Source organism: Taurulus bubalis (genome assembly GCF_910589615.1).
Source record: "Taurulus bubalis genome assembly, chromosome: 7".
Classification (NCBI taxonomy): Eukaryota; Metazoa; Chordata; class Actinopteri; order Perciformes; family Cottidae; genus Taurulus; species Taurulus bubalis.
Window position 1 is genome coordinate 21,114,772 of NC_136595.1, and position 14,633 is coordinate 21,129,404.

Sequence of the window (14,633 nt, forward strand, 5' to 3'; positions counted from 1 at the left end):
AAACACTGCGACTGGCACTTCCAGTATTGCCCTATTTATTAGTCCTCAGATTCGCAAGATTTCTATCCCCTTACCTCCTCCTTCTTCTTCAGTGTCCCACACTCTGTTATTCCGCTGCACTCTGAGCTCTGTGGTCACTCCCCGACACTTGATGTTGTTTTACAGACTCGCTGTGTACATGCGCCGTCTTCTCTGCAAAGCACTTTCATCTTCACGTCTGTTTTTTTTTTTCCGAACTCCAATAGCCACCCTGTTCTTCCCCCGACTCTGACTCTATAATCTGCTCCTGTTTCTGGGTGCCCTGCATCCTCTGCTCTCTCCCATGTACCTCCGCTCTCCACTTTGTCCGCAATTCAGTCTGTGACAGTCATGTAATGTAATGTTGACAACTGGAATTTTGCTCTTGATGGTTGAATTGTGATTTTACTGTTTTGAAGGTTTGTTTTGTCTTTGGCTTTTTTTTGGTTTATGTTGTTGTTTTGTCTGAAACCTGTCTGCGCCTTCGTGTCGCCCCTAAACATCAGAGGAAATCATTTCTGCCCACTAAATCAGTGTGTGCGTGTGTGCTGCTCGGCTTTGTAGGCCTGGGGAAAAAAATGTGTGACTGACTTTCTCTTAGACTGGTCCTAGCTGGGGAAAATGGGGACTCTCACCTGCTCACAGTTAGCAACTGCAGTAGGAATAGTGCAGAGAGGAAACCACAGCGACATATATGGTATGGGATTTAAACCTCTGTCAGAGCCGTTGCCCCACTTGCCTTTTGGCTCAGAGCAGATCTGCTAGTGTTGGTTCGGTGATTTGCGCAGTAGATCGGTGGTTTTGCTCTGTGCCTTAGCTGTGCGCTCTGACCTACTCCAGCGCTTCATGAGTCTTGGAGAGCCCTCCCCACACACCACCACCACCCAGACCTTGCAACATATCATTCCTTTCACACATCAAAGATTAATTGGAAGGCAGGAGAGTATACAAATATTTGAATGAAACTCCAGAGCAGAAGTGTAATGTGATATTTCATCCCAGGACAGTTTGCTGTGTCACCATTATCGGCCTCCTCTTCAACTCACAGATGGTTTCGGTTAGTTGTATAGAAGATATTATATTACTGTAATACACAGAAGGATACTGTTATTTCTATGAAACTGCTATGGTGCTGAGGATCCTCATTTGTGTCACCACATGGTTAAATTCGTGACAATGTAATCTGGCATGAAGAGAGCTGCCCATGTTACATCACTGTCCTGCCTCTTTTCTCGAGAAAATGTGGCTGGCCAACAAAGTTACACAATCTTAAATTTGGACACATTCAGTTTGCAAGTTATGCTCGCTGTGAGCAGAGAGCATGAAGTGGTTTTAGGTTATCTTTCAATCAGTATTAGGCAGCGTAGCTTCCAATGTAAGGAAGCGTCCATTCTGTGAACAAAGTGCAGTTTTGTCTTTGTCTTCACGTGAAATCGTGCGAGACATTTAGGCCTGTGCCACTTTGACGTTTGCATCACAGTAGCTGCATGCGGGTTGGCTGACACCACCTGGCGTGTACCCTAATGAACCCCAATGTTTCTTTCCCCTTCAGAAACTGCCTTGCCACTTTATTGTACATTGACACGTTACAATGAACATGAATGGCCATTTCTTTCAGAAGAAATGGCCTCCTCTTTGAAAACTCTGAGGTACTTGATGTTTTTAGTTTCTGTCATTCATGTCTGAGGTCACTACCCGGTCCAGCACGACTTAACCTTGTAGTAGCAAGATAAAAACTGACTCGGTAGCGTCTCTGATCATATATACTGGTAAGGCCCTCTTCATATCTGTCTGCTATTGTAGATAACTACTCTGATAATGATGTCGGTGACCTGAAGATCAGGTCAGCCATTCAACAAGATATTCTGTCCTGTAATAGTCTGAATACAGAAGTGATCAGCTGTATTTCAGGAATGTCAATAGAAAATAAGTATGTATGTATTCCCTGTTCCTGAAAACAACTGATAAAAGAGAAAACAACTCCCCTAATCATACATTGTCCTGATTCTGATCATTTTATTGTGCATAATATTTGATTAAAATTTGTATATTGCATGATTAGGAATGTACACTTTTTTTATTTCCTTTTTTTTCTGTTCCATTGACTTGCTTACACAAAGAAAACCATGTCATTCCATTTTTGTCCTTTTTTCTTTATAGTTTTGTTTTTTTAAATGAAGTTCATTGACCATTCTCTATTTTTGATGGTATTGTGTTTTTATCTATTCTAAGTTCAGACGATTAAAAATAATTGATATTGTTGAATGTTTTAAATTATTAAACACGGGGGAAGGAAGGGGGGTTATATTTGGTGTCATGACACTGAGGGCAAGAGTATAACAGGTCACATGAAGCGGTGTACTGAGAGGCAACCCATGTTGTCTTAATGCTCTTATTGGTTCAGTTGTAGTGAGTTATTTTACCCAAGTTTGGCTTGTGACATTGAAGTATATACTCTCGTATGACTCTGGCTGTGGAAGGTTCTGTCTGTTTATTTCTCCATATTTCATTATCAAGCTGTACAATGTAAAATGTTTTAAAGGGGACAACATACATTAACTACATTCCCTTTAAGGAAAGTCAACCCAAATTGAAAAAATAAATGCTGTACGAAGCTGCTGTAGTCTTTATTTTATTGTGTTACATAGAGTGAACGAATAAACACCCACTCATGCCAAAATGTTTAAATATTCTTTGTGAACAGATGCCTAACACAATGAGGGGAAGTTATGGTATTTTATATACCTATTTTTACAGTCTGTGTTTGACAGATAACGTTAAACACTTGAGCTAAACGTATTGCTTTGAACTTCGATTCCCAGACAGCTTTGTACGACAGAAGTAATCGAGCTCTTTACTGACTCACAACTGAGTTTAGTAAAGTTCATCTTACAAAGCCGCGGGGTTTTGGTGTTATAGTTCACCTAGAGCTGGTTTATTTTAACGCAAACGTCGCTCAATCCGTTTTATGTGCGAAAGCAACACACCCGAAAGAGGAGTCATGCTAGCTTTCGTTAGCATCATTGCCAAGCTAACCGCGACAGGTTTCCCGGTTTTCCTTTCAAAATAAAAGCCCCCCTCAAAGCTTTAGCTGAAAACGTGCGGGTTAATGTAAACATAATTAAAAAAGAAATAACACACTTAACTTTGTTATATATGTTGACAACTGGGCCATTTTAGGTGGAGCTGATTTTAACGAGTGAGCGTTAATGTTACATTTAGTCAAAGTTATCGCCAATTAGCCTGAAAACAATAACAGGGATTTGATGAAAATGAAAAACATCGATACCTCTATATTGGGGTCTATATTAAAAAAATATTAATTTACACATGGAAAACGTAACAAAAACGTTAAAAAGCACACATAGGGGCTTTATTTCGAAAGCTGTAACCGGAAATGGAACAGCTAGATGCGTCTGACTTTCTAGCTGTAGGTTCAGATGGTTAATAACTGGGGCTGCCCGGGATTGTTCACAACAACAGGGGAAGCAGCACTAGCTCGGACCAAATTAAGCCCCGTCGCGATTTTTTAGATCCTGTTTTGGAGCCACACGAACGGAAACTGAGGTTCACTCGTTCTCCACGGGTTCTTCAACTGAGAGCCATTGTTTGCACCGAGCTAGCTTTGTCCTCCTTCTTCGCAGCCGTCACAGCTGTGGTGGGTCGCTGGTTATATTTATAGAAAGATCGTTGTGGAATATGGCTCAGCATGGACATCATGTAGCCAGTTCCCAAAAAGCACTGATGCTGGAGATGAAAAGTCTCCAAGATGAGCCGGTCGAAGGGTTCAAAATAACTTTGGTGGACGAGTCGGACATGTACAACTGGGAAGTAGCGATATTCGGACCCCCGAACACGCACTACGAAGGGGGGTACTTTAAGGTGAGTAGCTAGTGTTAGCTAGCAGTCGGTCTATTGTTCTTTAGCTCGTAGATTTAGCCGACATTTAAGTAAAATAGTCCTCGAGGACAGTCCTACGGTTCACCAGGTAGCAGCTAATAACGTTAACTTCGCTAATTGGCAGCTGTTCCCTGTTTAACGTCACTGTGATAAAACAATCTCCCCCGTCTTTGTTCAACTTTAAATTAACTCGATCAGGATTGTTGCAGTTTTTACTGTTGACAGCTTGTAAACATTAAAACTGGTTTCAACCCTATGGATGATTGTTCCTTTAAACGTATCACTAGAGGTGCTTTGAGGTCCTTTATTCGTATAATGCCAGTCGGCACGTGAACACGTTTTACAGAGTTACTTTTGTGCTGATGTAAAACAAAAGGTCTACAAAACGCCTCCAGCGTTAACGTAACTTACGGTGGTTAGCCCAACTAATTCAACCACTTTCTTTGTGTGTTTTTTTTTCGTGACAACTCAACAGCCCTCGTGTGATGGGATTTTGGTTTGTGTGTTCAAACGAACTCAATCCATAGTGTATGTGTGACCTTGTTTTAGAAACGTAGACGGACCCAATCTGAGTTGTTCTTAGTCAATAGCCATTTAATTTGTTTCCATGCACACTTCCTCCCCTGAGAGTGGACATGTTTTGGTTTCACAGATGTACTCATAAACGGGAAAACATACCGTTGTTCTTGACGAAGAGGGTTGAAAGCCTCCATTAATGTATTAATTACTGAATTGTCTTAGTATTTAAAGGCACTTTATGCGGTTCGATTTTTTTTTTTTAGGCCGACATTTTTTGTTGTTGCTGTGGGCCCTGACTTAAAAACCGACTTGTTTGTACTGTTTTCGTCAGAAAAAGTTGACGCTACATAACCTGGATTTACACTCACTTTAAGCCCCACTTAAAGTCACACACCTACATTGTAAATATAAAATAGGATTGCATGTGTTGTCGTAGCAGAGAGTTATTGGTGTGAAATTCATCTTCTGATGTTGCGAAACGCTGAGCGGATTCTTGCTCACCCAAGTCCTGTGCTAATGTGGTTACTCCTGTCCTGTTAAGCACTTTGATTTATTACTTTGTCTGGCAGAGTCAAATAAACTTGTGTTACTGCTGCTTCAAACGTTCTCTAGATAGTTGTTTTTATTAGATATCGAATACAAAATAATGAGCTTTTATTAATGGGCCTGTCTTTCTGAGAAAAAGACAATAATAACAATGTAGGCCAGGGCCTTGAAAGAACATAACAAATTGAGCCAACCAAAAATAACATACTCGAACTGTAAATTGTTTCTTTTCAATGGCATTTTCTTGTGGCCCATAATGCTAAGTCCCCCATTAGTCATAGTTGTTTCTATGTTCCAGCTCAACTGTAATCTATCAGCGAAGACTCCAACTGCGTTCAGATTATCCAGCATATTGGGAATGCTCTCTGTTGGTAAATCATCACTTCAGCTGTACAGTGCTTTTGCTATTCCAGTTCTTGAGAAGCGTGGTCATTTTGCCCCTGGTCTTTTTCCACGCTTGTGAACACGAGCAGAGGGCCCCGGTCAGGCTACCGTAGACGGCGTTCAGTGGATCCGTGTGGGTGCTGTGTACAGGATTCCTTTGTCGGGCCAGGAATGCACAGTCTGGCTGTGAAATCCACCGCATGGTTGTGACTCATTGTTCTCTGCCGGGTTTCCATCCAACCAGTTTGCTATATTCAAATTGACAAAGCAAAGAAAAACCCACCTTGTTCTGAACCACACAAACACAACATGCTGCAGCTGCCTGGACAGGTAATGACGTCATACGATACCCAGCTGAGTCAGGTTTTTATTTCACATGGGTGTTGCTCTCAAACAGTCACGCTGTGACGAATACATTATGCCTGCAGGTACAGAGTGGGCTGAGATGTATTGAAACGACACACAATAGCCACAATACTTAAGTCAACACAGTACCATATCATCATAAATTGGCCTGTTGGTACTGACGTTCATTCGCTAGTTCTGAGATATTTCCAACCGTACGGTCTTTGTGTGTCCTCTGCTTTGTCATGTGAATTATCCCTCCGGGCTCAGAGTGTCTGATGATTACTGGCAGAGGGCCAGTCGATCCCATAGACAGCAGTGGTCCTGGTACATGTATGAAGCAGATTAGCGGGGTCGCTTTCACTCAGATTGCAGACTTAAAAGGAGTGTTTGTACAGCGGCTCACTGTGCGCGTTGTTGTTGTACACATTCAGTTTGATTGTTCAGGCGATATCATTACTATTACTTTAACATTATATTCAATAGAATAAAAACAATCTGAGGCTCACATATGAGCGATTGACATGAACAAGTCTCTGATCTACTTTAACTGCTTGTTGAGTAAGTCGTATAACTGTGACCAAACACAACCGCTCCTTCCCTCGCTATACAAAAATGTTTTGTTTGCTGAGCAGCCCCTTGTTTTTTGGTCCCCGATCAGGAACAATCTCTACATTTGTGATGCTTGCAATTTTGTCTGACACTTTCAATACATCTGCATTCAAATATATAAAATGGAGGAATATCTAGTAAATCACAGCACTTTTGTTTGCATAAAGGAGCCTAATTCCTAACTTATTTTGATCAGTGTTCAAATGAACCCCCTCCTCAGCAAGCCAAACGTAATGATGGTACTTTCCAAGGAGCCGGGTCTGTGTACGGTTATCTTACATGGCATGAAGTACAGCATACCTGAAGTTCTGACTTTAGTTTCATGTCTATACAAGGCAAAGATACAAGCTACACGCAGACAAAAATGCATAAAAAATAATTTGCTTTTGCTGGAAATAATTTAGCTTTTGGTTATTTTTGAACTCTCCCCTCCAGCATTGTGGAGTAACATAAAATACACAACCCACCACATTTACTGTCCATACTTCTGCTTTACCTCAGTACCTTATTGGGTTAATAAAACAACGAGGACGGCCTTACGATCAACGTGTTCAGGTCTGTAAACTCCACAATGACGTTGCTTTTTCTGTGACACCAAAGTCTTGTCAGTTCTCATTTGGCAGATTCGACCTCTTCCTATTTTGCGTTGTGCACCAGAACAGCAGAAAGGGTACTGTGTTCTGTATGCGTAACTATAAGGTCGTGTGTGTGTGTGTCTGCAATGCTGTGTAAGAGCCTGGGATATGTGAAACTGGATGGGTGACTGTTTGAAGTGCTGCTGTGTCAGCACCTGGCAGCTTTAATTGTCATTTTTGTTGCATGTGATTATGACGGAAATGGGGTCTCTGCAACTGGAAATGTACTGTGAAACAGAACATCTTTCATATCTCAGGCAAGTGGTTTTCTCGAGTGGCTTGCTAAGCACAGACGGACCGCTTCTTCACAGCAAACATGAGAAAGAGGGGTGTTTCCCTTTGGTTTTGGCCCGGGCCTGTCTGTCTTTTTTAGCTTCAGACAATTGGTCCACAGACACTTAGTACTGTCAAGCAGCAGACTCTGTGCCTTCCTTCCTCTTCGTGTGCATGCTACATAATTTGTACCAGCCGTGGAGGGGAGGGAACAGGCGAGAGGACCCAGCCCGGCTGCAGAGGCCTCGGCTGGGCCGAGCTGTTGGAGTCATGTTTCCCCCTCTGGCTGTACCGCGGAGAAACGAGAGCAGGGCAGAGGAAAGAGGAGGGAATACAGAAACGGCCAGATCAAGAGCAGGCATAGCCCTTCCTTGCAGTGGTGCCCCTTTTTGAAAGGGGAGCCTGCTGTGAATAGAGGTGAGCGTGACGCGAGGCCCCAGTAGACGGTTATTACCGTCCCCTGAGGCCCCGGCCATGTGTTATTTCGCCTCTTCCTGTACGGGCCACCAGTGTGGTGATATACTTTGCAAACATAGCTGCACAGGCTCTTTTGTTCAAAATCGTGATTACACTAAGAATCAGTTTGTCACGTAACTTCAGCTTTGTAGCCATTTTCCCCTCCTCAACGTTCTCCTCCTGAGTTTAGTTAATGAGGCAGGGGCCTGCTGGGTACGATCGTGATAATCTCCGGGACCTCTGTGTGTGTTAGGGTAGGGAATTTGCTCGACGCAAGGTCTTTTTTTTTTTTTTTTCTCTCCTCGTCGTTCAGTGTGAACTTGGCCTGGGTGTATGAGGATAAGGTCTGTAGAGGAGGCGAGGAGGTGCTCGGGGAGAACAGAATGATTTGTTCTGTTCAGGGTCTTTGTATTGACCTGGTTCACTTCGCCTTGCTGTCATTTTCCACACGGTGGGCGCGTTCCCTCCTGTTCCTGTTCTCTCTTCAAGGCAGCTTTTTAGCACACAATCCAAGCAAGATTTTTTTGTCCTCTTTTTTTTCTTCCAGAAAGAGGAACACTTATCTAGTGTCCCGTAGTCTTGGAAACCAGCCTTTCGCAAGTCCCTTTTTTTTGCGTGCTTGGCAGGAAATTGGCTGCACTTCAAATGAGCTGTTCAGGGTTACTCGCCCTTTGACCGCGGATGCTGTTAATTCTGTGCTCAATCCAATTGAGGCATGACATGCAAGCCAGCTATAGCATTTTGCATCAAGTGTTCTGAGGCTAGCACTTTGTGATGGGGCAGATATCTCCTTTTTGAGTGGCTATATATGATGCAAAAAGTCCTTCCCAGTAATGGAGACACAGTGAGAGGGGAAAGAGTGAATGACGTACAGTAAAGGCTCACGTGTGAGTATATAATACGGGTGGGAATAGATATATTCAATGCATGACAAAAAAAGAGAAAGCTGATATAGGCCCTCTTCTCTGCTCGCCAACCAAGCGACATCACACGTCTCCACCCTCCTCCATCAATCCACAGTTTGGTGGAACTTGGGTGCCACCAAACTGGCCTGCCATCTTCTGGTCATGTGAATGCCACGTCACTGGTGGTTAAATGGTCTCTAGGACGGCCTGTAACGCACTCATCGCCTGGACAGACCTTCAGGGCAACTTGCTCTGCGACTCCAACAGTTTATTGTTGGATGTTACAAAAACTGCAAGGAACACACACCTTTCCCTCTCTGCACCAACCACCTGACTTTTTATTTTGATAGTAACATTGAGCTTTGAATGATGACTGTCTGCATTGTTTGTGGCATTGTGTTAGAAGGAATATGGTTTTAAAGCCTCCTGGTATGCGGCATTGTGAAATCATGCTCTTACCTTCTTAAAGGGATCAATGCTTATCCTTAATGTATATCCCCAGCTTCCTGCTTTACTTGTAGCTTGCTCTCAAACTTGCAGGAGTGTGATGAATGAAGCTATTTAATGATGTTGGTGCATAGATCTCAAAGCAGAATGCTACAAAGTGAGATCTTTTTTTAAATTCAAATATGTACGAGCATAAAGATCTTGTGTGACGAAAGCGGTGATGCTGCGTAGTTGGCACCTGACATTTAAAAACATATGTGCATTCAAGTGTTGGGTTGCTCTGTTTTGCGTTCAAGAGTTGGACACGGCCTTTTTTTCTCCCCAGGGTAATGGTGGTGTGAATTGTGATTTTAAAAAAGTTAGTCCATAACATTGCAAGGGAACTAAAAGCATGTGGGACTTTCAGAACCAGATGTCACGTTGCTGAAGAGCTTGTCATAAGCCCACTGAAATCAGACCTGGAAGATAAACAAGCATAAACCACTTTGCCCACTGGGAGTGTTGGCACATTGTTATGTTCAGCCGAATGCCCTCTAGTTATTTTGGAATTACAGTTCATGTCCAACTGCCTGTGGACAGACGGGGCGGCAGAGACGTTGCCCAGATATATGGAAAAAAAATACGATTATCTTTGCCTATTTCTCAGTCAGTGGACTGGACCGATATCATCTTGATGCTGATATGGTTTTGGAAGACAAACCAAGCGCTCGCTGTTGCTCCCTGGCCCATGTCGTCCGTCCTCCCCATCCTGGCTGGCTGCTATGTGTTGCACTGTTGCCAGCCAGTAATGTGTGCAATCTTGGCTTGAACCCTGCACTCTGAAGAGTCGGCAGCTTTCTGGCAGGGTCAGTCAGACCCGGGGATTTTTATTTATTTTTTCCTCCCCCACAAGCAGCATTCTCGCAGAACTCTCGTTCTCTCAGGTGTCAGTGTTTCCCCTCCCTTCTAGTTTTATATGGTGAGAGCAGGTTTATTCTGCAAATCCGGATGACTCAAGATACCAAATGTTGCTCTTGTTTGGAAAGTCAGGACACACTGACACACACTTTAGAGCCAACAGACCCTGAACCGCAGCTCTAACGGGCAGATTCTGTAACCGTGAACGGGTCAAACTTTGAGCATGAACGTTAACGCCTTACTGCTCCATCCAGCCTGGCTTAAAGGTTGCATTGCATGCAAAGAGAGATAAGACCTTTTTAATGTTAAGCACACGTATTATATAGAGCACAACCCTTTTCATTTCCATGTGAAATCCCCCACTACCACACCACAGCCTCCCTGCTCCCATCCAGCCGACCTCCCACCCCTCACCCCCCCCCCCCCCCCCCCCCCTCCCCTCCCTCTCCCGCTTGTCTGCTCACTGTGGTGCAGACCAGCTGACCATGCCGAATCAGCGTGTGTGTGTGTGTGTGTGTGTGCGTGTGTGTGTGTGTGTGTGTGTGGATATATGAGACAGCGGGGATAAGCAGAAGGTTTCATGCTGTGAGTGACGTGCGTGTGTGTAATCAGTATCTGTGTGTCTGCCCCCCCCGCCACCCACGGCACGCCTTATGGAACGGGAGGAGGGGTCCTTCACACATAGTAGCATTTATACTGTGTGTGTGTGTGTGGGGGGGTCTTGGTGTGAGGACGTATTATAGCAGAACACGGGTGTGAGTAGTGGATTGTCTTGGGTTGCAGTGACAGCTGGAGAGGACAAACCACCACAATGTCTTTTATGCAAGCAGCCCCTCCCTCCACCTATCCACCCCCGCCCATCGATGTGTCTAAAAGCTCCACACACTCGGCAGCTGAATGCACTGCCAGCCTCACTCCTTCCCTCCCTCCAGACAATATTACATTACACTGTCATTAGCTCGTCCATACTCAGCCACCTCAGTAGGGTTTGTCATGACATGTTCAGCTACTATTTATAGGTTTTTCTCTCAATCACTGCTGACGCTGATCAGCACTATTGTGGAGATCTTCATTCAGTCTTCACCAGTGCTGCAAGCGTAGGTCTTTTGTGAAGAAAAATGTTGAAAATCAAGCACTCTCTTATACTCCCCAGCAGCTGCGTGTGTGTGCGTGTGTGCGGGATGCTTCTGCAGCATTGTACAGACTTGCATTCTTGTTCCCCCTGGGAGACGGTGTCCACAAGCAGTGTAGTTTTTAGCAAAAGTATGTGTGGATACAATACACACTGTTTTCTTTCAGTACACCGCACCTGTAGTCATATAAATTTATATGCAACGGCTCATGCCGTATATGGCTAAAGGATCACCCTTTACTTTCCCGGGTACATTTGAGACAGTTTGGCTCTTTTGACCGAATTGGTGGAAATGGTTCTCCGCAAACAGCAATAGTTTGGAGGGAAGTAGTCACAACTTGTCTGTAGGTAAAGGAGAAATGTAGACGAGCTGCCTGCCTTTCAAACGGCTGATATGTGTCTTCTCTCGCCCTCAGGCTCGGATCAAGTTCCCCGTCGACTATCCGTACTCTCCACCTGCTTTTCGCTTTCTCACCAAAATGTGGCACCCCAACATTTATGAGGTAATTGTGACCAGTACAAGTCCTCGTACAAAACGTACAGGCGCTCATATCTTATCAATACACAGTAGAGATGAGTGTCATAAACGTAGAATATGCATGAGTGTGATATGATAACACTAGATGGTAAAACTCTGTTTGAACTATAGTCTTTTAACTGCATCTGAGTTGTAATGACTAAACTGTTGTGTTGGTGTCTTCGCTCGTGCCCCTAGAACGGGGACGTGTGCATCTCTATCCTGCACCCGCCAGTGGACGACCCACAGAGCGGGGAGTTGCCTTCAGAGAGGTGGAACCCCACACAGAACGTCAGGTACACAACATAATGGTCTCAATTCTGTCCGAGTTTATTTCTTAAAGGACGACACGCACAACATGATGAGCAGTACGCTGTTTGTCCAGTGGCTTACAACTGTCTCTTTTTAAATATAATCATTGTAATCTTCTGTCCAGTCGTCAGTCTTTTAGTAAAACTTTCAAATAATGATTATTTGTTTTCCTTCTGCCACTGTCCACTGTCAAATATGTGGTTTGGAGTCTGTGCAGGCATTGATTTCCTGTAGCTTTGCCCCTTAATGCGATGGTGCATAACTAGCCTCCTTCTACTGTCCACACTTCCCTCATGGTCTCTTTGTCCACCAATCAATACAGTGTGTTTATGCAGCTTGTAGCCCATTTCTTCCTCCAGCTAAGTTTTTAGATTGCTTTCTTATCTAGGGAGCAGGATTTAGATGTTATCCTGTTGTGGTGTTTTTCATGACTTTCTGTAGTTTTCTTCTTTTTTGGCCCTTATTTTATGCTAGTTTTTCACCCAATGTGTTATGTATCTCAGATGATGTAGTGTCTAGGAACAGCTAACAGATCACTAGCTAGTCATCTGTAACTATTGGCTCTCCAGTTCATGGACATAATATAAAGTTAGACACTTGTTTTAAGATAATAAACGTCCAAACATGATGTATAATTCATCAACTTTACTTAATATATTCATGCACAGACACAAACTGCCATAGCTGGATATAACTGTGTCCACAGTAATGAGCCCTCTGTAGCCCCCTGAGCTGACGATAACAAAAACAGTAGCTGGTAGGAGAAGTGTATTCACCTAAGTAAAAGTAGACTTTTAAATGATGTATAACACAATTTTCTGTCTGTATATTTAATGAACAGCTCTTGGAGCTAAATTCAACAGATGACAGCAGAGGCAAATGGATGTTCTTGGGTTTAGAAGGCTGGTTGCCTGACCCTAACCTTCATCTCTACCCCTCCCCCTCTCATTCTCTCTGTGTCCTTTCTTTCTTTCCATCCTTGTATAACTCTTTGTCCAGCATTCTCAATGTCTCTCGTCTCGTCTTACCCCTCCTCTTCCCCTGTCCGCTTCCTGTATTGCTTTCCCTGTATTTTAATCTCTCTCCTCTCTGACGTCTCTCTCAGGACCATCCTGCTCAGCGTGATCTCTTTGCTGAACGAGCCCAACACTTTCTCCCCGGCCAACGTGGACGCATCCGTCATGTACCGCAAGTGGAGGGACAGCAAGGGCAAGGACAGAGAATACATCGAGATAATCAGGTACCAAGAGGGGAAGAACGGCGCGCACACACACACACACACACACACACACACACACACAGCCCTCTTCACACGTGTAATGACATGTAGCGGGTACACCAAGTACCAGCACTGAAGCTCGGCGTGGCCTCATCCATCTCTCTCTCCTGTCTTTCCGCCTCGCAGGAAGCAGGTGGTTGGGACCAAAGCGGACGCAGAGCGGGACGGCGTCAAGGTTCCTATCACTTTGGACGAGTACTGTGTCCGCACCCAAGTCCCGCCCACAGACGACGGCTCCAACCTCTTGTACGACGACTACTACGACGACGAGGAACTGGAGGACGACGACGATGATGACGACGACAACGAGGACTGTTGCTACGACAACGACGACTCGGGCACTGAGGACTCCTGACCATGCCTGCCCGTGACGTCCCATGACCAGTCCCTGCCCTCAACCCCCCCGACACACACACACACACGCCTCCCTCTCTTGTCATGGACTGAACTTTAATTCCCTGTCCCCCTTCTTCCTCAATAAACCCCTCATCATCCTCACTTATCACAGCCACCCCCCCCCCCGTCCACCTTCTGTCACATGTGCAGTCAAAGTATGCACACTAAAACCTGATGTATCGAAGAAAAGAAAGCTACAGTTGTTTTTGTTTGTTTCTTACTTGTTTCGCTCCTTATTTTTTTGTATTAGTTATCTGAGTAGAGGTTACACACGATATATATACACACACAGCAACGCAACAATAATATTGCTTCCTTATCTGCTTCCGTTTGTCTGCACTGATAACTGGTTTAGTTTTCTAAAAAAAGCATTTCAGCTCCAAGACCTGTTCCTTCCTCCGGCTTTGAGTGGAACAAAGCCGGCCTGATGGCCAAGTTTCTTGTGGAAATTTTGGCCAGGCAATGGTCACGCCTTTTCTCAACATCATCAGCGGAGTGGAATGTAACGTCGCAGGTCAGATCAGAGTACAACAAGCAGGGAGCATTCGCAAAGGAAGCTAATTAAGAAAAAAAAATTAACAAAAGATGCACAGTATCTGTTTTTAATAGCTGAGTCACTTCTGTCTCTGAGCCATGTGTGTGTGACCTCTGGTTTAGCGGGGCGTTCGAAGCCCTGCCATGCTTCCCCTCGGACCCTTGTGAGCCCCAGGGCTTGTGCTGCTCCAAAACAGGGAAGTTATCCATTTCAAGAAAAAGCTGTTCACACTCCCTTGTGCCTTCCCTCACTCCCTGATATCACAGATCTGGATGACTTGTGGGACAGACCGTATACACAGCGGGTCAAAGGTGGCAGAGGGAGATATTCAAGCTCACAAGGTTTCAGGTGGGGATACCGTACAACTACGCCCTCCCGATGAAAACAAACTTATTTATAGCAGCACCTGTCCAGCGTGTGAGTGAGAAAGGTGTAAAAATCCAACCGCTGAACTAAAGACTGGAATGTAGATCCCACAAACGTCCTCTGACTGCCACGCAGCCTTCGTCATACAAGCACGTGCTC

General features: G+C 44.5%; 1 protein-coding gene across 1 annotated transcript in view; it reads left to right on the top strand.

The window, feature by feature from the left end:
* Positions 1-3,717: 3,717 nt before the first annotated feature.
* cdc34a (cell division cycle 34 homolog a) overlaps positions 3,718-14,633 on the top strand; it is a gene marked incomplete at its 5' end in the record, with an annotated part of 12,561 nt that continues 1,645 nt past the window's right edge. The window contains 5 exons of the mRNA XM_079221386.1: positions 3,718-3,900; positions 11,486-11,572; positions 11,785-11,882; positions 13,004-13,138; positions 13,304-14,633. The exon at positions 13,304-14,633 is cut by the window's right edge and continues 1,645 nt beyond it. Coding sequence (XP_079077512.1) covers positions 3,718-3,900; positions 11,486-11,572; positions 11,785-11,882; positions 13,004-13,138; positions 13,304-13,532 — 732 coding nt within the window. The 3' untranslated portion in view covers positions 13,533-14,633. The remainder of the gene's footprint in view (positions 3,901-11,485; positions 11,573-11,784; positions 11,883-13,003; positions 13,139-13,303) is intronic.